The following is a 20,778-nucleotide window of genomic DNA, read 5'->3' as shown; positions in this document are numbered from 1 at the left end:
AATGTAATCATGCCAGCTGTTCAAGATGACTGTTAATGTGCCAAAGTTCTGTTTATGGAGACAAAACCTTCCTAAACATGATGTGTCTGAATTGCCCCTGTAGGTGCATTTACATGGGCTGCTTCCTCATGAACATTTAGCTCCAGTTGGGCATCCAAAAAGGAGCAGGTGTTTTTACGATCATCCACTTTCTGTATTTTCCTCTGCTCTGCCGGAATCTTTCTCAAACCTAGCTTGGTATGATTTTTTCAGGAAAAAACACAGTTAGATCATGTTTGCATATCAGGTGGACAGGAAGCTACAAATTTTTTGCAGGTCCGGCCCACATCAGCACTATTTTCCTTCCTTTGTCCCATCCCCACAGCTGCCATTTCCCACCACCATCAGAGGGCTCTGGGGGATATTTGACATCAGTGTAACATTATAATGATAGGTCTAAATGCATTCATACTGCTGGAGAAGCTTTAACACCAAAACCATTTTTCCCCTGTCAGGGCAGTGAAAAAGTTGCCATTTTTGTTACCTCTGATCTTCCTCTTGATTCTACAGAGCAGACAAAGTTATTCCACCTTAATTACCAAGGCAGGGGTGTGGTGAAGTGTACCTCCACAGCACTCTTGAGGAAGATAGGAATGTACTTCTGAACATTAGCATAATTTACTTCACAGGTGACTAAGCTATTTTTTTTTAAAAGGTAAAGGTCCCCTGTGCAAGCACCAAGTCATTCCTAACCCATGGGGTGACGTCACATCCCAACGTTTACTAGGCAGACTTTGTTTACGGGGTGGTTTGCCAGTGCCTTCCCCAGTCATCTTCCCTTTACCCCCAGCAAGCTGGGTACTCATTTTACCAACCTTGGAAGGATGGAAGGCTGAGTCAACCTTGAGCCGGCTACCTGAAACCAACTTCCGTGGGGATCGAACTCAGGTCGTGAGCAAAGTTTGGACTGCAGTACTGCAGCTAACCACTCTGCGCCATGGAGCTCTTATAAGCTATTTTACCAAACACTTTTAGGCCACTTCTCGCCACTCAGATATTTACATTTACCCTGTGATGTGGTGGTGTGGTTTGGAGTTGGTTCTTAAATCTTCCAAAATAAATAATGCTACCAAAAAGTACATTGGGTTTTATTAAAACCCTTGGATAAGAGATGCATTGCAGAATAAGGAAGTGGGCATCAGGAAACACTCTGGCAGACACCATGGCATCCACGGGTGCCACCCTGGGGCTCACCGAAGTATGATATGACCCAGAACCAAGCACAGAAGACAGATGATGCATCTGTTTTTACTACCTAATGGAGGTTTTATAGGTCTTTTTTGCATGGCTGTTTAACTCGCTGTCCCCCCTCTGACAATTTTGGGTTTTTGCGTTGATTATGCATGCCATTTCCGACTGTCAGAGGTCACCTTACTCTCCTCCTGCATTTCCCCATATTTTGCCCACATTTTCAGAGACCTGTTTTATCTCGAATTTGAAAACACGGTCAAAATGTGGGGAAACGCAAGGGGAGAGCGAGGCGACCTCTGACAGTCGGAAACAACATGCATAATCAACACAAAGACCCAAAGTCGTCAGAGAGGTGATGGTGAGTGAAACAGCCATGCATAAAAGACCATATTGAAATTTTAAAAAATAAAATGCAAAAACTGCCTTTGCATCTTTAACATATCTAATAAGAAACAAGTCCCACTGAATTCAATGTAACTTACCGCTGAGGAAGCATGTTTATTGTGTCACTTAAGAAAATGTCATACTTCAAATGTGAACACACATTTTTCCTGGGAATTATAAATTCAAACCAAGAAGTTGTGATTACCTTGTTATAGAACTTGTGAGATTTTTATCAGATGAACTAAATTCAGTCTTGTTGGCATCCAAAAGCTGGCTTACTGTAGTCACTGCGGCAACCATCGCCTGCCAAGATAAAAACAATTTTTTAAAAAGACCTTCATTTCTTATGCAGGGTTACACATTTTAAATAAATTAAAATTTATTTATATATTCAAAACATTTTTATGCCGCCTTTCCACCCAGTCAGGATCTACAAGGTGGCGAACATAAAAACGTTAAAATGTTTCAACAATTAAAATATAGTTAAAATATAAAATTCAATTAAAACCCAAACAAACAACATTAGAAGGAGGTCCAAAAACCATTACTGGGGGTATGTCGGACAAAACAAAAAAACTGTTGAAAGATACCAATAGAGGGAGACAAATGAATCACCTTGAATTGAGCCCATAACCCATTTCCCGGGCAGAGATCTTCCCCCACCAGTAGCACCTCTGTTTTGCTGGGATTAAGTTTCAGCTTGTTATCCCTCGTCCATTCCAAAACTGCCTCTAGGCACCTGTTTACAGTTTCCACAGCCTCCCTGGGATCTGCTGGTAGTGTGAGCTGAGTGTCATCTGCGCCTTGGTGGCAGCTCAGCCCAAATCTCCGGATGACCTCTCCCAGGAGCTTTACAAAAACGTTGAAAAGCATGAGGGACAAGATGGAATCTTGGGGAACACGTAGGCCCAAAGGCCAAGGGACAAAGCAGCAGTCCTCCAGCACCAAACTCTGTAACCTATCCTCGAGGTAGGACTGGAACCACCGCAGAACCATTGCTGAACAGTACCTACCAGCCCCAGCCCCAAAAGGCAATCCAGAAGGATAGTATGGTTGATTGTATAGCCTGATCTCGTCAGATCTCAGAAGTTAAGCAGGATCATCCATGGTTAGTATTTGGATGGGAGACCACCAAGGAAGTCCAGGGTTGCTATACAGAGGAAGGCACTGGCAAACCACCTCTGTTGGTCTCTTGCCTTGAAAACCCTATAAGGGGTCGCCATAAGTTGGCTGGGACTTGACGGCACTTTACACACACACACACACACACACACACACACACACACACACACACACACACACACACTAAAAGCCACCAAGAGGCCCCCATCCATCTCCCAGCACATGTCATCCACCAGGGTGACCAAGGCAGTTTCAGTCCCATAACCAGGGCTGAAAACAGACTACAATGGATCTAAACAATCCACTTTGTTCAGGAATCTCTGAAGTTGACTAGCCATCACTAGTTCAATCACCTTGCTCAAGAATGGTACATTTGAGACTAGACAGTAGTTATTCAACTCTCCCGGGTCCAGAGTAGGTTGTTTTAGGAGTGGACACACCACTGCCCATTTCAAGGCAGGAGCAACCACCCTGTCTCTCAGGGAGGCATTTACTGTCTCTCGGACCCAGTCCACCAGCCCTCCTGGCTGATATAAGCAGCCAGGTGGGGCAAGGATCATACAACAGGTGGTAGGTCCCAAACTTCCCATAAACCTGTCCACATCTTCATACTGCACAACTTGAAAAGTATCCCACACAACTGGAAAAATCAGCACCCTGGGACCATCCGATCCTGTTGCTGTTTATGTAAAGTCCAAGTTGGAACAGATGCACGAGATTTTATCTGCGAAGAGCTTTGCATAATGATCACAGTGGGCTGCTGAGCAGTTAGCCTCCTTCCACTGGCCAGAACCCAATAGGCCCCTGACCACCCAGAAGAGTTCTGTAGGTCTACACTGTGCAGATGCAATGGTGGAAGAGAAGTGTTGCTTCTTTGCCACCATCACCACCAGAGTAAGCTTTCACAAAATCACATAAGGTTGGAAGAGACCACAAGGGCCATCCAGTCGAACCCCCTGCCATGCAGGATCCCACAATCAAAGCGCTCCCAAGAGATGGCTATCCAACCTCTGCTTTCAAATGAGCTCTAGCCTGTGCACAATCAGATTCATCCCGAGTCTTTCTGCATCATCACTCTAGCTATCTCCCCTGTCTTTTCATTATCCACAGCCCCTAAGTAATGGGCTGCCCCAGCTCTTTGACCTGAGAGAGGCTGCAATCCTGTCGATTGCCATTCCAGGGGTCAACCAGGGCATCGACAGGAGCTCCAACCATATCAGCCGGAAAATCCCCAAATGTCATTTGAAAACCTATTGGATCCATCAGGCTGATGATCAGGTTGATCATCTTAATCAATCCCCCATCCCTGTGGACTCTTGTACCCCTGTAAGTCGAAACCCCAGCAAGTAGTGACATGCCCGTGACAAGGAGACCATCTTCAATCCCCCCACCTTCAGATCATTTTCTTCCTGCCCTGAACAAAACACCAGATCAAGAGTGTGACCTACACAGTGAGTGGGGCCTGTTATTACCTGAGACAGGCCCAGGGTTGTCATGGATACCATGAAATCCTGAGCCACTCCTGAGAAGGTAGCCTTGGCATGGATATTGAAGTCCCCCAAGACAATTAGCCTAGGAGTCCTCAACACCATGTCCAAGACCACCTCCTCAACCTCAGGCAGGGAGAGATTTGGGAAGCAGAATGGGTGGGACACCAACAGAATCCCAATCCTGTCTAGCACTCCCACCTCTAGATACACACCCTCAAACCAACCAGAAAGCCACAGTGCCATCAAAGAAGATGCCACAATTATGGTTGCCTCATCACCTATACAGCCAGAAGCCAGGCACAACATACCTTGGAAAGCAGAAGGGACACAATGCTCAGCCATCAGTTGGTCAAATTGAAAGGCCTGCCTCTGTATTTACATTTTTAAGGCAGGGAGGCTTGGAATGAGGAGAATGTTCTCCATGGCTTTGATAGTTCTGGAAGGGCTGGAGTGTGGGGGAAAAGAGAAAATGGAAACTACCGGTAATTCCTGTCCTCTTTGTAACTAAGTGGACAGTGAGGGAACAGAGTCACAGCTGGTACAGCAACAGGTATAAAATACTCTTACCTCTGGAATTTGTCCCCTTTACAAATAGAGAGATATGACCTTTTTGTCTGTGAAAATTACCACACTTCAGATGTTATTCTGATAGCACACCGTATCTTTGTAAGTCTTCATGGCACATACCTCACCAGGCACATTGCTGTTGGACAGATTGAGAATCTTTTCTGCAATTGAAGCAGCTATAGAAATATCTGCACTGTTGAGTTGTTCTGGGCTGGAAGTGAGAATCTGTGTGTCGGTGGCAATGTTCAAAATTTCTGTTGGTGCAGTCTCATTGGTAAACTGTATCTGTTCGAGAAAAAGGACATTTGAATCCAAGAAAACAAAACCAAAAAAAGCCAGTATTCTTTGGAGCATTAAATAATTCTAATGATATACCTATGTATTCTAATGATATACCTTTAAATAGCTTATATTAACTCATCCAAAATGCAGGTATTTGCTTCAAAAGGTAATGAATCCGATCAGACACTCCCTTCCTCTGACCACAGCATTTCTGAAATGAGCAACTTGTCAAGGCAGCTTTGAATGCTACCTGTGATAGCTACTTCCACACAGCACGCTGCTCAACTGTAGCACAGATATGGCCACTTACTGCACTGACTAAGACCTTTGAAACAATGTGTTTATTAATTATTATTTATTTGCTTTATTTATTTATTGACTTCATTTACAGCCCACCTTTCTCTTCAATTTCGAACCCAAAGTGGCTTGCTCGTAGACAACCTACAAGCTCCAACAGACAGTACTGTTTTATTTGGGAAGTTTGCTAGTCTGGTATTTCAGTTTTGATCATTCTGAAAATGTTCTCTTGGGTGAAAAAGGAGTGGCCATTTTCTCCAAGTGAACTGATGTCTATCCGCTGGAGATCAGTTGTAACAGCAGGAGATCTCCTCACAACAAATCTGTGAGATGGATTAGGCTGAGGGCGTGTGACTGGGCCAAGGTTACCCAGCAAGTTTCCATGGCCGAGTGGGGATTCAAACATGGGTCTCTCGGATCTTAGTTCTGCACTCCAACCACTACACTACACTGGCTCTCCTAATGGCAAGGGTATGATCATTGCAAGTGGGAAACAGATTTTTCCCACTCCTGTTGCCTCTGGGGGAACAGGGGAAGTTAACAAGATCTCCATTGGTACTCGTATTGCATGTGACATTGCACATTATGTTTAGCCACTTTGTGAATAAAAAACATCACAGGAGTCTTGTGGCACCTTAAAGAGAATCGTTTTTTAAGTTCTAGAAGTTTTAATCCCCTAGACCCCATTTTGTCAGAAGTAAGTTGTGATTCCCCACGGCAGACATTTAAGAAACAAGATGGTGAAAAGCGTAGAGTATGAATACCACAGACAGATATTTCTGAGAGATATAATTTCCTGTTTAAAACAAATACATAGGTTTCATCAAATAAGCATGTAACCAGCAGTATAAGGCCTTTTGTTCATGGGTTGTTCCTGTCACGGTCATCCCCTGAGTACTTTGGGGCTTTGTTTCAATTATGCACGTATTTTCAAACCTTCAGAAGTTGCCTTGTTCTCCCCTCACATTTTCCCCACGTTTTCAGAAAGCTGTTTAACCCCAAGTTTAAAATCCACCACGATCCCAAATCGAAAGCCGGTCCTGTGCATACTTGTCACTTTTTCTCTCCACACCTATTCTCGCATCTCCCTCCCATGTGTCTGTCCCCCTCACCCAGCCCCTCACCTCGAAGCCATTTGTGAGTTCACTAGCGAGAGAATAATGCAGGAATACCATAAGGCTGCTTATTTGGTCAGTTTCACAATGAGTGTGGTTCAGTTTCAAATTGAACAGTTCAGAGAATGCTGAAATAATCAGGAACAACCTATGTGGCTGCTTTTGGTCAGTTTCACAGTGAGTATGGGTCAGTTTCAGTTCTCAGCAGATGGAATAGAGCCAGGCTGATTTGCCGCCCTCCTCTTTACGTGTCCTCTTATAGGCCTTTGTTTGTTTGTTTGTGTGTTTGTGTGTTTGTTTGTTTGCTTGTTTGTTATAATCTGTTTGTTTGTTTGCAAGTGCAAGACTACCAATGGAATGATGAAATGGTCACAAATGACCGTGCAAGTGTTTGTATGTTCTTCTTATGCATTGAGACAGCCAGAAACAAATTGGTGTGTGTGTGTGGGGGGGGGGGTATCCAGACCCTTCTCTGCTTTGGCTGTAAAATGGCCACTAGGTTCAGATCAAATGAAAGAATCCCATTGCTGGGCTGGCAGGGGCTGGTGACATATTTCAAAACATACACCACAGCCAATTACAAAGCAGCATTTTCAGGGGGAGGGATTTACATGGTTCAGAAGCTCTGCATTTTCACTGGGGTTGCATAATTGATCACAAGGTACTCCTGGAATTTCTTCAGGGTGGGGGGGAAGTCCCTGAGCATAGCGTTCTGAGAATTCGACTGCAAATACTGTACAGTTAGAGAGCAGCAGATCCAGCAGAAACAGGCCATGCGTAAAAGGCCTAAAAGACCCTTGCTTTCAAACAGTATACTTTCTGTAGTGTTCTCTAGGTGGCAGTGTAGCTCCAGAAAATTAAACTGTTAAGCGTAACAAGTTAAAATAAAACAAACAATAAATGCTAACGGCTGATTTAAAATGTTAAGAAAATCCCTACATAGACAGACCTTTGGTTTAGGAAGTGGTCCCCTTCTCAGCTGGTTGTTTGTTTGAACTGGGCCCAATGTAGGGAATCAAATGCTCTGCTTTCCCCTCCTCTGATCTCCAAGAGCTTATAGATACACAGGATGCAACCAAAGGTTGCCTCCTACCAACAAACACTGCTCTCAGAGACCATGAATAAGGAGCCCCACAGGATACAGATCACCAACACTGAAAGCGTTTTTGTCAGCTCCTGAGACTTTTCATGTATTAATGGTTTCATCATACTGACTACCCTGTAGGTCCGGCTCGTCCAGATGGATGCAACAGTTCTTGTGTATGTCGTTGTTACTTATGACAACCTACCAGCTCCAACAGACAGTACTGTTTTATTTGGGAAGTTTGCTAGTCTGGTATTTCAGTTTTGATCATTCTGAAAATGTTCTCTTGGGTGAAAATGGAGCGGCCATTTTCTCCAGATGAACTGATGTCTATCAGCTGGAGATCAGTTGTAATAGCAGGAGATCTTCAGCTAGCACCTGGAGGTTGGCAACACTAAGCCCAGGTCAGGGGATGGGCTGGAACTGATTCTGGCACCCATCCTGAACCTTTGCCTGCAGCCACAGAATCACTAAGACTGTCCCTGCTCATTATCATAATTATTAATTACTTCTCATAGAAACAATGCACATAGGCCACAGGTTATAAAATCAAGCTCCAATATCAGGTTACCTTTTCTGATAGGCCAACCAGGGTCGCATTGCAATTCAATACACTTGGAAGTTCAAGAACAGGAACTCCATTTTTTCTAGTGCACAGCCGAGTTGCTTTGGGAGCACCACCTGTATACATTGCAAAAATGTATTTTTTTTCATATAGCATTTCCTTAAAGCTAAATTAGGTGTTGATATACTTGGAGACTTTTAATTTTCCTTTCTGGGGGCGGGGGGGAGTCTGCATTGGAAAGGTTGATGGAGTTTGGGAAATGATTTTTTATTCAATTTCTTTTCCCACAAATGTGTCCTTTGATTCTACTTTCAAGGCATGTTTTGTTTAAACTTTTCCTGCACACTCAATATGAACACAATAGCACACAATGTTCAAATCTATGTGACTGGCAGTCTAATTCTAAATATTTCTTCTAGTCTAACTGACTGCAATATCAGCATACATCATGGTTGTTTTGGTTTCTAATAATACCATTCAACGTGTCTTCTTCAACTCATTTATTTTCCAGTGCTACAAACATAAATATTGGGGGGGGGGGTTTATATAGCATTGTAGTAATCATTTTCAGAATATTACAGTACAATCCAGAGCAGAGTTTTACTCTTCTAAGCCCAGTAGATTCCCAGTGGATTTAGAAAAATGTAATTCTGCTGAAGATTGCACTGCTAGAAATGTATAGTTATTTTGAAGAAGTGTAAAAACATAAAATATGTGTGCAATAAGCCACCACTTGCTGTATGCCTGACAGAACACTGTCTATTGCACTTCGTAATTTCCAGCCAACTTTAATGTTCCTCATGCTCACCTTTTAGCCTGAAACTCCAGTCAGGATAAGTGAAAGATAGTGAAATTGATTTTAAAAAATTAAACCACTTCCTTACCAACATTTTGTCCAATCTTTCTTACATAAATGTGCGAGGCAAATAATTCCCCTTCCATTCAGCTGGGGGCTTTTCTCACGTGACAAGATAGACGTTTTAATCTGTCTTAAACTCACTTTAGGAGCCCCGTGGCGCAGAGTGGTAAGCCCGTAAACAAGAGTCTGCCTAGTAAATGTCAGGATGTGACATTACCCCGTGGGTCAGGAATGACCCGGTGTTTGCAAAGGGGACCTTTACCTTTTACCTTTTAAATTCTCTTTACGGTAATACCAAAGCAAAAGGAATGAAAGGAAAATCCACACGCACCATTCATAGTGCCATTGTCACACTTCTCCATGGAATAACCATGTTTGCCAACAATAATTTTTTCAAACGTAAGGTTGTACTGAGATGCGTTGTCAACAAAAGTGCTTTTGTCACAGAAGTTAACTGTATAGGAGAGAAAAGAGATAATCATGTTAATTCCTTCATTATATACTTAAAGTTTCAAGAACATGAAAAAGCAAATCTTAAATTTGGGTTCCCTCACATCTTAAAAATCCAGTTGTAAGACTAAACTTAAAAAAGGAGTACTCTATTGCTGTAGTGTCTGTGTTGCAGTGCTAAAGAGGTGATCAAGTCTGGGAGCTCAAGATAAATTGCCACAAGAAAGCCAAAGAACAGTATAAGGTGGAAATTCTCATTCTACTGTATAAATGTTATAGAAAGAAGTTAAGAACTCACCTTGTGATGATTTATAAACCCAAAAAACAGTGAGATGGCCTTTCATCTCAGAGTAGCAAACATAAGAGCAATTGGTTTATTTCTCTGCATTTAAACTAAATCTGTATTGTGACTAAAATAATCTCAACAGATCCTAGACTACAAATGGAAGGGGAGAGAAGGGTGCAGTGCTGTTCCAGAAAGAAGAACTTTTGTTGTTGTTGTTGTTTCAAAATGGGCTAAAACCAGTGTGTGTGCCATCAAATCACTTCCAGCTCATGGCGACCCTATGAATCAATATCCTCCAAAACGTCTACTCGTTAACAGTAGGCTCAAGTAGGGTTGCCAACCACGAGGTACTAGCTGGAGATCTCCTGCTATTACAACTGATCTCCAGCCGATAGCAGTTCACCTGGAGAAAATGGCTGCTTTGGCCATTGGACTATGGCATTGAAGTTCCTCCCCTCCCCAAACCCTACCCTCCTCAGGCTCTGCCCCAAAAACATCCCGCCATTGGCAAGGAGGGACCTGGCAACCCTATGCTCAAGTCTTGCAAACTGTGTCTTCCTTTATAGGAAGTGTCTTCCTTTATAGAATCAATCTATTTCATGTTGGGTCTTCCTCTTTTTCTACTGCCTTCAATAATGTTGCTTCATTATTACTTCAGTCTTGAATAAAAGAGGTGTTTTTTTTTCTTAAACCAGCCTTTTTATTTTGATAGCCATGTACCATGATTCAGTATCAGGTACCTAGGGCCTGTTTGCACCACTAAATTTCTGCTCACAAGAGTATCTGTAAGTACATCATAATCTGGAGAAAGGTTAGTATGGACTAGGCTAGTGAACAGTGAACTGGGCAGCACATTTTCCACCAGCTGCAATCACAGAAACCAGACTCTAAGATCACAGTCTTGTATCCATTCTTAAGAAGGAATTAACACTGAATCAGTCCATATTTTTCAGCAGACCTGATTCTTATTTGAACAGCAATTCTCAAGCCACTTATTCCCAAAGGTTGCCATCCTATTTACTTACTTTTTTACTTTTTGTACCCTTTCTCACAGAGATTCAAGTCCTGATGCAAACAAGTGGAGCTACTCTGCATTCTTTTAAGCATTTAAACAAAAGTAGTTCCAATCTGTTAACAATGTATGAATTGCCACACTCCAGATAAGGACTGGGTTCTTCTGGGATTACAATTGTTCTCCAGACTAAAGAGATCAGCTCCCCAGAATCTAGGAGAAATGAAAGTCTTATATACTGAGCATGGATGCTCTTGGACTTCCATTGCTCCTATGGCAGAAACTGATGGATAGTTACCTGTAAAGACACTAAAAGCTAGGGGCTGGTTGGGGAAGAGAGAATGATGGAACTGCTGCTGGCTGACACCCTCCTATGGTTCTTCAGATTAGATTATTCTCCTTAATGCTGAGAGAAACCTGATGACAATTTGGGGGGAAATTAATATGAGGCAGGAAATTAAAATTTTAATTCTGGATTTTGGTAGGAGGAAGTGACCTCACAAAAAGAGAAGATTGGAGGAACTGACCTTTGACTTGGATATGACATCACTGGATGTGACATCACATCCCTGCTGAGCTCCCTCCCCACAGGCAATGCCCTCAAATCTCCAGGAATTTCTCCAAGCTGGAGTTGGCAACCCTAAGACTGGATCTCTCTTCATCAAAATTTGAGGTGCATGAAGTTCAAACCACTTGCTGATAATGGCAAGGAATGAACAATGTGAGGTAACTTTAAAAAGGAATTGCATAACGCTTGCATAATTTATGAGAACATTTATTCCCATAATAATATGAAGATGAACCACCTACAAGGCAAAACATTTCTTGGAATATGTATAACCAATTAGATTTGCACTGATTCCATTTAATGACCACTCACAGTAAATCGCTTGCAGAAGGTCACACAAAGGAAATGGGAAGCTGATGATCTAAAGTAACACAAATACAAAACCCTCTAATCCAATTTTCAAATGCATTTTTTGCCATGGCAATTCCAGGCTGAACTTTGTTCCATTTAACCACTCAGTTCATTGGAAGACAGATTTGCCCATGCAAAGTTTATTCATTAGTGACTACAGGCAGCAGATGTTAACTTAGGACATGCAGCATCTTATAGGATTCACTAGACATTTAATGTTCATTCTGCTTTACAAGACAGGTCCTGGACAGATCCAGTATTGCTCGCTGTGAATTTAAAAAAAAATTATGTTACCAGTATATTGAAAGGGATGCCCTTTGTTGAAGATTATGTGCACTGGATGAATTTTTAAAGGAGTAGGAAGATTTGTTGGGCCCAATGAGACAACTAATGACTCACCAGGGCCCTTTCGGATCAGGCAAATAATTAGGGGGGAAGCCACCAGGCCCATAGTCAGAGGTCCTTTCCATTATGAATCCTTACTATGCAAGAACCACAATAACAGAGACTACTGAACTGACCTATTTCACAGTGGGATCCTATCCAATCCTCTGGACAAAGGCATAGGTCATCTGGACAGATTCCATTGTGTTGGCAGAAGCATGGAGGTTTTTGGGAGGGTGTCGTATCTGAAGAAAACATAATGATGAAGGAAAAAAGAGTTATTACAAGGATTGCATGAAGATATACCTTCCCTTTTCAGTCTGGAAGGAAAAAATAATATATACATATAATTCCATAGACACTCTTCTAGTGGTTATGCTACAAAGATAATGTAGCTGACAAGTGGGCTCTAGCTCACAAAACTTGTGCCATGATAAATTAGTTGATTTTTAAGATGTTACAAGAACCTTATTGTTAAAGATGACATTGAGATGACAAAGATGACATACAAGATGACATGTAAAGTCCAATTGCTCCATCCTAATATTGCTAATATAGGAAGAAAATACATTCCTTTGAAATGTGGTGTTGGAGGAGAGTGTTACAGATACCGTGGACTGCCAAAAAAAAACAAAAAACAAGTCAGTGGATTATAGATCAAATCAAGCCTGAACTGACCCCCGAAGCTAAAATGACTAAACTGAGGCTATCATATTTTGGTTACATCATGAGACAACAAGAGTCACTGGAAAAGTCAGTCATGCTAGGTAAAGTTGAGGGCAGCAGGAAAAGAGGAAGACCCAACAAGAGATGGACTGACTCAATAAAGGAAGCCACAGCCTTCAGATTGCAAGATCTGAGCAAGGCTGTCAAAGATAGGACATTTTTGAGGACTCATTCATAGGGCGCCATGAGTTGGAAGAGACTTTACGGCACTTCACACACACACACACACACAATATTGCTGGCATCATAAGATAGTTTCAGCCCTGTTTTGAGATTCCCCCAAAATGAGGTAAAATTACTCATCAAGAGGAATTTTGACTTAAAGGGTTGGTTCAGCAGTAATTTGATTTGTTTGTTTGTTTACTTATTTATTTATTTACAAAAATTATATTCTACTTTTCTACCCTTACAAGCGCCAACAATTTAAAACATGCATGGTAAAGTCACATTTTAAAACCATTTAAATCAACCCCCAACACACATCATTAAAACAATTCAAAAACAGTTAAATTACATACAAAGCATAAAAACAATTAGACTATTTGTTAGGAAGGTGGGATCATGAGGGGTTGCCAAATGAACTTGCTGATGGAAGACGGCAACAGAAGGGTACAGTCCAAATGAACCTACTGATGGAAGACAGCAACAGAAGGGTACAGATGAATTTCCCTGGGGAGAGAGTTCCAGAGTTTTGGTGCTATGACCAAGAAGGACCTCTCCCAGGTTACCACTCCCCTAAATGCAAATTGATTGTCTAAACCCACAGCCCCACAATAAGTTTGGTTAGTCTGGGTACCTCAAGCCAGGATCTGAAGCTGGCTTATTAACCATGGTTAGACTTAACTATAATTTTATGTTATATCAAACCCAGTATCCTATTTACTCCTGGTTCATTTTCCTGCCAGTACTCCACACATGAATTAATGGAGGAATGCAAAGATTTCCAAGCCAACTCTCAGTTCACTCAGACATGTGTGTGTGAAGTGCCATCAAGTCGCAGCCGACTTATGGCGACCCCTTTTTGGGGTTTTCATGGCAAGAGACTTAACAGAGGTGGTTTGCCAGTGCCTTCCTCTGCATAGCAACCCTGGTATTCTTTGGTGGTCTCCCATCCAAATACTAACCAGGGCTGACCCTGCTTAGCTTCTGAGATCTGACGAGATCAGGCTAGCCTGGGCCATCCAGGTCAGGGCTCACTCAGACATAGGGTTGTACAAAAAAGGTTTTGGTAAATTTCGGGTTCGGGTTTATTGGGCCCAAATTTTTTCAGTAAACCCGAAATAAGCCGAATACCCATACCAGTAAATGTAGACAATGTCTCTTCTCTGAACCTGGTCCCATTCTGTCAGTGAACATGGTTTCCCATTTGAATGTTTATGAACTGTGTACACTATTAAACCATGAAAGGTTGAGACAGGTAAATTTTGTTAAGGCAACAGATTTTTTTATAAGAGTTTGAGGAATATGTTTTAACTTCTGGTTTTGAGCTTATGTGTTTTCCATTGACATTAATAGACATATTAGCAGACATTTCAAAATGGTGGGTCCAACCCCTTCCTGCCCAATAGCCTTGGGTGCATTTTGAGTGGCTCACCAAGGATAATGTCTCACAAAATGCAAAGACAATTTCATTCACATTGCAGTGACCAAAAACAATAGGTAGATCCTCACAGTCAGAAAATTTCAGTAAAACTTTTCCTGATACGACTGGATTAAACGTATCATCACACAATTCTAATACATAAAATACCTAAAGAATGTATAAGTTACAGCATATTATAGAGTAATCCTCAGTGCACTGTACCATGATTCTTCCCAACAGGTCAATTAAATTTAATAAAATAAAACAAATAATTCGGTATAAAAGTCTAGCATCACTGTTTAATGAAATATAGTGAATTCCCATTATAACAAGTAAATCCGCAGTGATAAATATACATTAATGGAAATAACTTCATTCAGCTCAATAGGACATAAATTACAGATAAATATAATGATGTCTGGTATATCAGTAGGATTTTTAAAATTACTAAAAGGAACCAGTAGACTTTTCTGAACATTCCATTACAATCACAAATGAATTTAAAAGTGGGGGGAAATCACGGCAGTCAACACAGTTCCGGCTAGAATGCTGGTGCTCCCTCAACAATCAAATACCAAGTTACGGAATATAAAAATGTTTTTTACCTGGTGCAAATCTGATAACAACCTGCCAAATGCATAGTGCCCAAAGCACAATGGTCACTGTTGCACACAGTCCCCCAATCAGTGTTTTCAGGTGAGGCCAGAATGAAGGCATGTTGCACTGTGAACCAGCTCCTCTTTTCTATGGACATAATTCACTCCTGTTCGCTTCCTTGTGATCAATCAACTATTAACTACCTTTTGCACCTTGAAAGATAGGAATTTAACCCTTGTTGTTCCACTTTAAAGAGACTTTAGGGCAGTTTCCTTCAAGCGAGTAGCACACCTTCAGTGTAATATATAATATGACATTCATGATGTGGCCATGAGAAAACCTTGTAAGAATACATTCTGGAGAACCAGTGTGGTGTACTGGTTAAGAGCGGTGGTTTGGAGCGGTGAACTCTAATCTGGAGAACTCGGTTTGATTCCCCACTCCTCCACATGAGTGGCGGACGCTAATCCAATGAACTGGGTTGGTTTCCCCACTCCTACACATAAAGCCAGCTGGGTGACCTTAGGCTAGTCACAGCTCTCTTAGAGCTCTCTCAGCCCCACCTACTTCACAGGGTGTCTGTTGTGGGGAGGGGAAGAGGTGGTTTGAGTCTTCCTTGAGTGGTAGAGAAAGTCGGCATATATATTTTCAAGCCCAGTAAATTTAAATGTAGGAGCCCCGTGGCGCAGAGTGGTAAGCTGCAGTACTGCAGTCCAAGCTCTGCTCACAACCTGAGTTCAATCCCAACGGACATCGGTTTCAGGTAGCCGGCTCAAGGTTGACTCGTGCTTCCATCCTTCCGAGGTCGGTAAAATGAGTACCCAGCTTGCTGGGGGTAAAGGGAAGATGACAGGGGAAGGCACTGGCAAACCACCCCGTAAACAAAGTCTGCCTAGGAAACGTTGGGATGTGACGTCACCCCATGGATCAGGAATGACCCAGTTCTTGCACAGGGGACCTTTACCTTTACCTTTAAATTTAGATGTATGGGCAATCTAATTATTGCAACCTAATTCACTCTAGGTAAATTCCACACATTAACAATTGGAGATATTCAGATATCACATTATTGGCAGAAAACAGTGAAGTCTTAAAACATCTACTGATGAAGGTTGAAGCAGAAAGTGCCAAAACAGGATTACAGCTGAGCATAAAAAAATTACAATGTATGGGTGTGAAAGTTGAACAGTGAAGAAAGCAGAAAAGAAGAAAGTTACGGTAATTCATTTGAAATGTGGTCTTGGAGGAGAGTTTTACAGACACCATGGACCACCAAAAAGACAAATAAGCAGGTTCTAGATGAAATCAAACCTGAACTCTCCTTAGAAAATAAAATGAGCGAACTGAGGCTATAGTATTTTGGTCATGAGAAGACAAGACTCACCAGGGAAAAAAATAATGCTAGGAAAAGGCAGCAGAAAAAAGGAAGACTGAACATGAGATGGCATGACTTAATCAAGGAAGCTGTAGCCCTCAGTTGGCAAGACCTGAGCAAGGCTGTTAACGATAAGAGGTATTAGAAGTCATAATGCATAGTGTTTCCATGTCGGAAGTGACTTGATGGCACTTAACACACACACTAAAATTCCACACAAACAATGTATTATTAATCTTTTGAAGAAATAATGCAAATGAAATCTGTAATAAGCTGCTTCCACCTAACAAGGATTCTTTGCTTTGTCGAAGGCTTTCACGGTCAGAGTTCATTGGTTCTTGTAGGTTATCCGGGCTGTGTAACCGTGGTCTTGGAATTTTCTTTCCTGACGTTTCGCCAGCAAACAGTAACACTGTCCTTCAGTGTTACTACTCTGAAGATGCCTGCCACAGTTGCTGGCGAAACGTCAGGAAAGAAAATTCCAAGACCACGGTTACACAGCCCGGATAACCTACAAGAACCAATTCTTTGCTTTGTTTTCATCATTCCTGAAAATGCAGAGGCATATGCTTTGTTGGAAGAGCTTTCACACAAGGAGTTTTCTGCACACTTTGTTCCATATTTTCCACTGTCATTTCCTTTCCAAACAAGTGGAGTTCGGAGGTGGCTGGATTATTTTGGGTTTGGGTTTAATAGACCCCCCGAAATTTGAATATCTGAAAATAGCCTAACCTCCCCCCATACCGGTATGGGGTTTCGGCGTTTTCAGCTTTTTTGAATATTTCCAGGTCTATTAAACCCAAACCCGAAACATACTAGAGAAAGAATGGTGCACTAGTAGATGCCCCAAAAGAGAAAATCATTCCAGTCTGGAAGCTGAGGTGGAGACAAACCTCAGTGTGAACGCAGTCATAGACTACACCAGCAGCAATAATACTTTGCTGAAAAAGATTACTGAAGGGGCTCGGATCCTTTTTCTGAAACCTAACTGGGTACGTTAGTTACTAGCATTGCTCCACTTTTTCCCTTCCTTACCAAAAAGGTTAGAATCTGGAGAAGAAAACAAGTCCTGACAAGCAAGTTGAACCTCCTTGTCCCTGCGAGCTGGCAGAACGTATGAATTCACCATCATGTTGCAATGTTCACCCACTCCTAGTTAGATGAAGCAGGTGGCAGTGCCCCAGTCACCACTAAACAGACAGAACTCTGATAAATAGGAAAGCTCAACACAACGTGTATTTTCATCACGCTAGCAGAGTTCTTCCTGGCAGAAAAGCAAAAGTCTATTCAGAAACTTATAATTATGTCATTTTCACAACTAGGATCTTTACTTGACACAAGAACAAAATTCCAATTTAACACAGATACATCATCACAATATATCACCCTTGCTGTATGCACAAACACACACAGAGCATGTGACTGTTCTTATTTGCCAGTTATTTATTGCCAGTTGTCTGAGCCATATAGATAACTGGTATTTCTTTATCGCACAAGGTGAGACCTTTGGCCTCCATTTATATATATATATATATATATATATATATATATAGGATGAATGTGTGTGCACATGAACAGTGTTATATAGTTGAATGGGTCTAACTGAAACTCTGCAGTTATGTTTTGCTTTCTTTTTTTTTACATCAAGTCGCAGCCGACTTATGGTAACCCATAGGGTTTTCAAGGCAAGATACGTTCAGAGGTAGTTTGCTGTCACATGCCCCTGCGTAGTGACCTGGTATTCCTTGGTGGTCTCCCATACAAACAGTAACCAGGGTGACCCTGCTTAGAGCCAAGATCTGACAAGATCGGGCTAGCATGGGCTTTCCAGGTCAGTGATGATTATGATGAAAATGTTGAATCTGCTGTTCGATCTACTAGTTTTACCTACTGTGTTTGTTACTGAATAAAATATACGTCATCATGAACCCGGCCTTGTGTGAATCTTAAGTCTTACTGAGGTATATCATTAATAGCAAAATATCTTACAGACATCATTAGCTTTCCTTTATGTGGGAGGAGAGCAATGTGGAGGATAGTGGACAATGACATTGCAGTGAATCCTGGGATAGGATTGAGGAGTGATAATCTGGGGAAGCGCAGCTAGATGGGGAATTTTGTATTCCAGCTTTGTCTTGTATTCATTGTGATACTTGGAGCACTTGTCTTCATGTAAGTGGACACACTGGCTTATACTAGCCCTCTACAGGCTTTACATGTGTTGAAATCAGCATTCACAGAGACATGAGTGCACTGTATCCACCTCTGTCTTACTGAATGGGAATTGTAAGCAGTCAGACCCCTCCTCCCATTAAGGGGTGCCATGGAGGCATGGTGGCCAAAAACTGGCATCAGAGCAAGGCACTGCTCTCCCCAATATGGATGCCTTGAAGAGAGTTTTCGGATCCATGTCATATTTCAAGCTTGTGCAGGAAGCAGGTTGGCGGCTAAACTTTTCCCCTGCCCTAAGGTGTGCCTGGCTGGATAATGGGGTTAGCGAATCCCCATTGTGTCATCCTAAGGTGATTTAATCAGCGCTCATACCAGACCAATACTTACCATATCAACACCCATCCTTGCAATCAATCAATATTCAGGAGAATCACTCAGGCATTCTCTTGGGTCCTGATGACTCATCAAGCTTCTCCTATTTTTTGTTGGAACCCCATAAAAGCAATCAATTCTTTGGCTTTCCTGCCAACTTACCTCATAGCACCTCAGGACCTATTTTGGGATATAAATATTGGTTGTTTGGCCATTCATAGTGTGTATGTGTGGGCTCTTTCCTTAGCTCCCGGAAACACTGTCATTTTTCTCTCCAGCGCTGCTTTCCCTGGACGTCCCTTCAAGACTGGTAACTATCACCCATCCCGGAAACCCTATCCAACTTCCTCCCTTTTCTCTTAGTCAACTCTTGTATGTCTTGTGTGTGTCTGTTCCTTGGTTGAAATATATTTCTTGTTTTACAATTTTTATTCTTTAATAAAACCCATTCAATTATACAACCACCTGCTCATTTAAGGGTTCTCACCCAGACGATCCTGGTATACATAGGTTATCGATCCCAGCTGCCCCCTCTTGCTCTCTTGTCTCCAGCTAATTCCCCCAATTTAAATGGCAGGTTGGATTTAGGCTAACATTTCTGTGGGTACATGGAACTAAACTGGACAGCTCTGCAGGCGCAAAGATGGTTTCCTACAGAGCATGATTTTCCTTCCCCTCTCCCCTGCTGGTGGCATCCTAAAATGGATCCCCTGAAATCCTGTTCTGGCGGGGGGGTCTCCTTACCCCAAGAACAGGATTTTGGGGGGCATTTTTGGCTGCTGCAAAACCGGGGAAGCAGAAATCCTTGAGCCTGTGGAAATGCCCAGTCTGGATCCAAGTCATCCCTTCTAAGTAAGTGCAGTTTGGCTGCCAGCTTGCTGGGTTTCCCACATGCTCTCCAGGCACTGTAGCCAGAGTTCCATTATGCATGAGCAAAAGCTCTATACAGACTAAACGCAGGAAGGCTGCAGCTACAGGGAGCTTCTCTGACATTTAAATTCAATCCTCCGAAATCTTCGGTTGCTCACAGTTTATCCAAGTGAGACAATCTGCTAATGTGAGGGAGAACTGAGTGCATTCAATATGACCTCTGCAGTGGCGGAGCGATGAGGTAAATGCTATTGCAGGGATTCTATTTCCTCGGTATCTGCAATACTGACTCCAGCTTTTGAAAGCACTTTGGTGCAGTTTCCAGGTTATCTGTTTCCGGGATGGGGTCAGTACTTTGTTTTAACTGAAGCCCGGTTTTTAATATGTACATTAATATTTGATATGAAACTTGAACAGCTTACGTTGGGGAAATCATGTATCGGTAAAAAGAATTCTGGCATCCCAGTCCTAAATGCATCTACTTAGAGTCATTGATTTTAAAATAAGTTGGTATGGGTTTCAGAGAGCAGACATAAGGTCCAACAACACTCCCAGTATAGGAATGGAGGCAATCGCTCCTCCCAGTCGCGTACTGGGAGGAGCAATTGGCACTCCCAGGGTGGCGACAAGCCAGGAAATGGGGGAGGACAAAGCTGGAATGTACCACAAAATGGCTCCTCCTCTAATAACTACCCCCAGAACAATCCTAGCTCTAACCATTATCCCCAAAACAATTCTAGCTCCATTAATATTCCTTGAATTGAGCTCCTGCTCCACAGCAGGATAGGGTTGCTAGGTGCCCGCTGGTGGTGAGCAAATTCCCGGTAATGTGCCCCTCTGCCCGCCGACCAGCTGAGGGCCGCCGGGCAATCATGCACATGTGTGCCGACGCCTTAGACCACTCTAAGGCATCTTAGACCACTCTGAGGAGACTTAGACCACTCAAACTCTTAGTTTGAGTGGTAAAGGGTCTAAGGCTCCTTGCGAGGCAGAACTTCCAGTTGTAAACTGGAAGTGCTGCGTCCGTGCGCACACGCA

At 42.4% G+C, this 20,778-nt stretch overlaps 2 protein-coding genes across 2 annotated transcripts in view; both read right to left on the bottom strand.

The window, feature by feature from the left end:
* Positions 1 to 20,778, bottom strand: part of NIT2 (nitrilase family member 2) — a 160,072-nt gene that overhangs the window by 57,265 nt on the left and 82,029 nt on the right. The window lies entirely within an intron of this gene.
* Positions 1,816 to 18,900, bottom strand: LOC130485058 (adhesion G-protein coupled receptor G7-like). Its single transcript, XM_056858172.1, has 6 exons — positions 18,886 to 18,900; positions 14,384 to 14,522; positions 9,327 to 9,449; positions 8,143 to 8,252; positions 4,914 to 5,078; positions 1,816 to 1,917 (listed from the first exon to the last, which is right to left on the bottom strand). The coding sequence occupies exons 1-6, from the start codon at positions 18,898 to 18,900 to the stop codon at positions 1,816 to 1,818; spliced, it is 654 nt and encodes a 217-aa protein (XP_056714150.1).

The sequence above is a fragment of the Euleptes europaea genome, chromosome 12 (assembly GCF_029931775.1).
Source record: "Euleptes europaea isolate rEulEur1 chromosome 12, rEulEur1.hap1, whole genome shotgun sequence".
In the NCBI taxonomy this organism is placed as follows: Eukaryota; Metazoa; Chordata; class Lepidosauria; order Squamata; family Sphaerodactylidae; genus Euleptes; species Euleptes europaea.
This window is presented reverse-complemented; position numbering and strand designations above follow the sequence as displayed.

What these genes read in the sequence shown, in the direction of transcription:
- LOC130485058 (XM_056858172.1), bottom strand. An exon ending in TGACAATGGCACTATGAATG is followed by an intron (nt 8,253 to 9,326) that starts GTGCGTGTGGAT and finishes CAATGTATACAG; the next exon opens with GTGGTGCTCCCAAAGCAACT. An exon ending in ACAGCAATGTGCCTGGTGAG is followed by an intron (nt 1,918 to 4,913) that starts GTATGTGCCATG and finishes TTATCTTGGCAG; the next exon opens with GCGATGGTTGCCGCAGTGAC.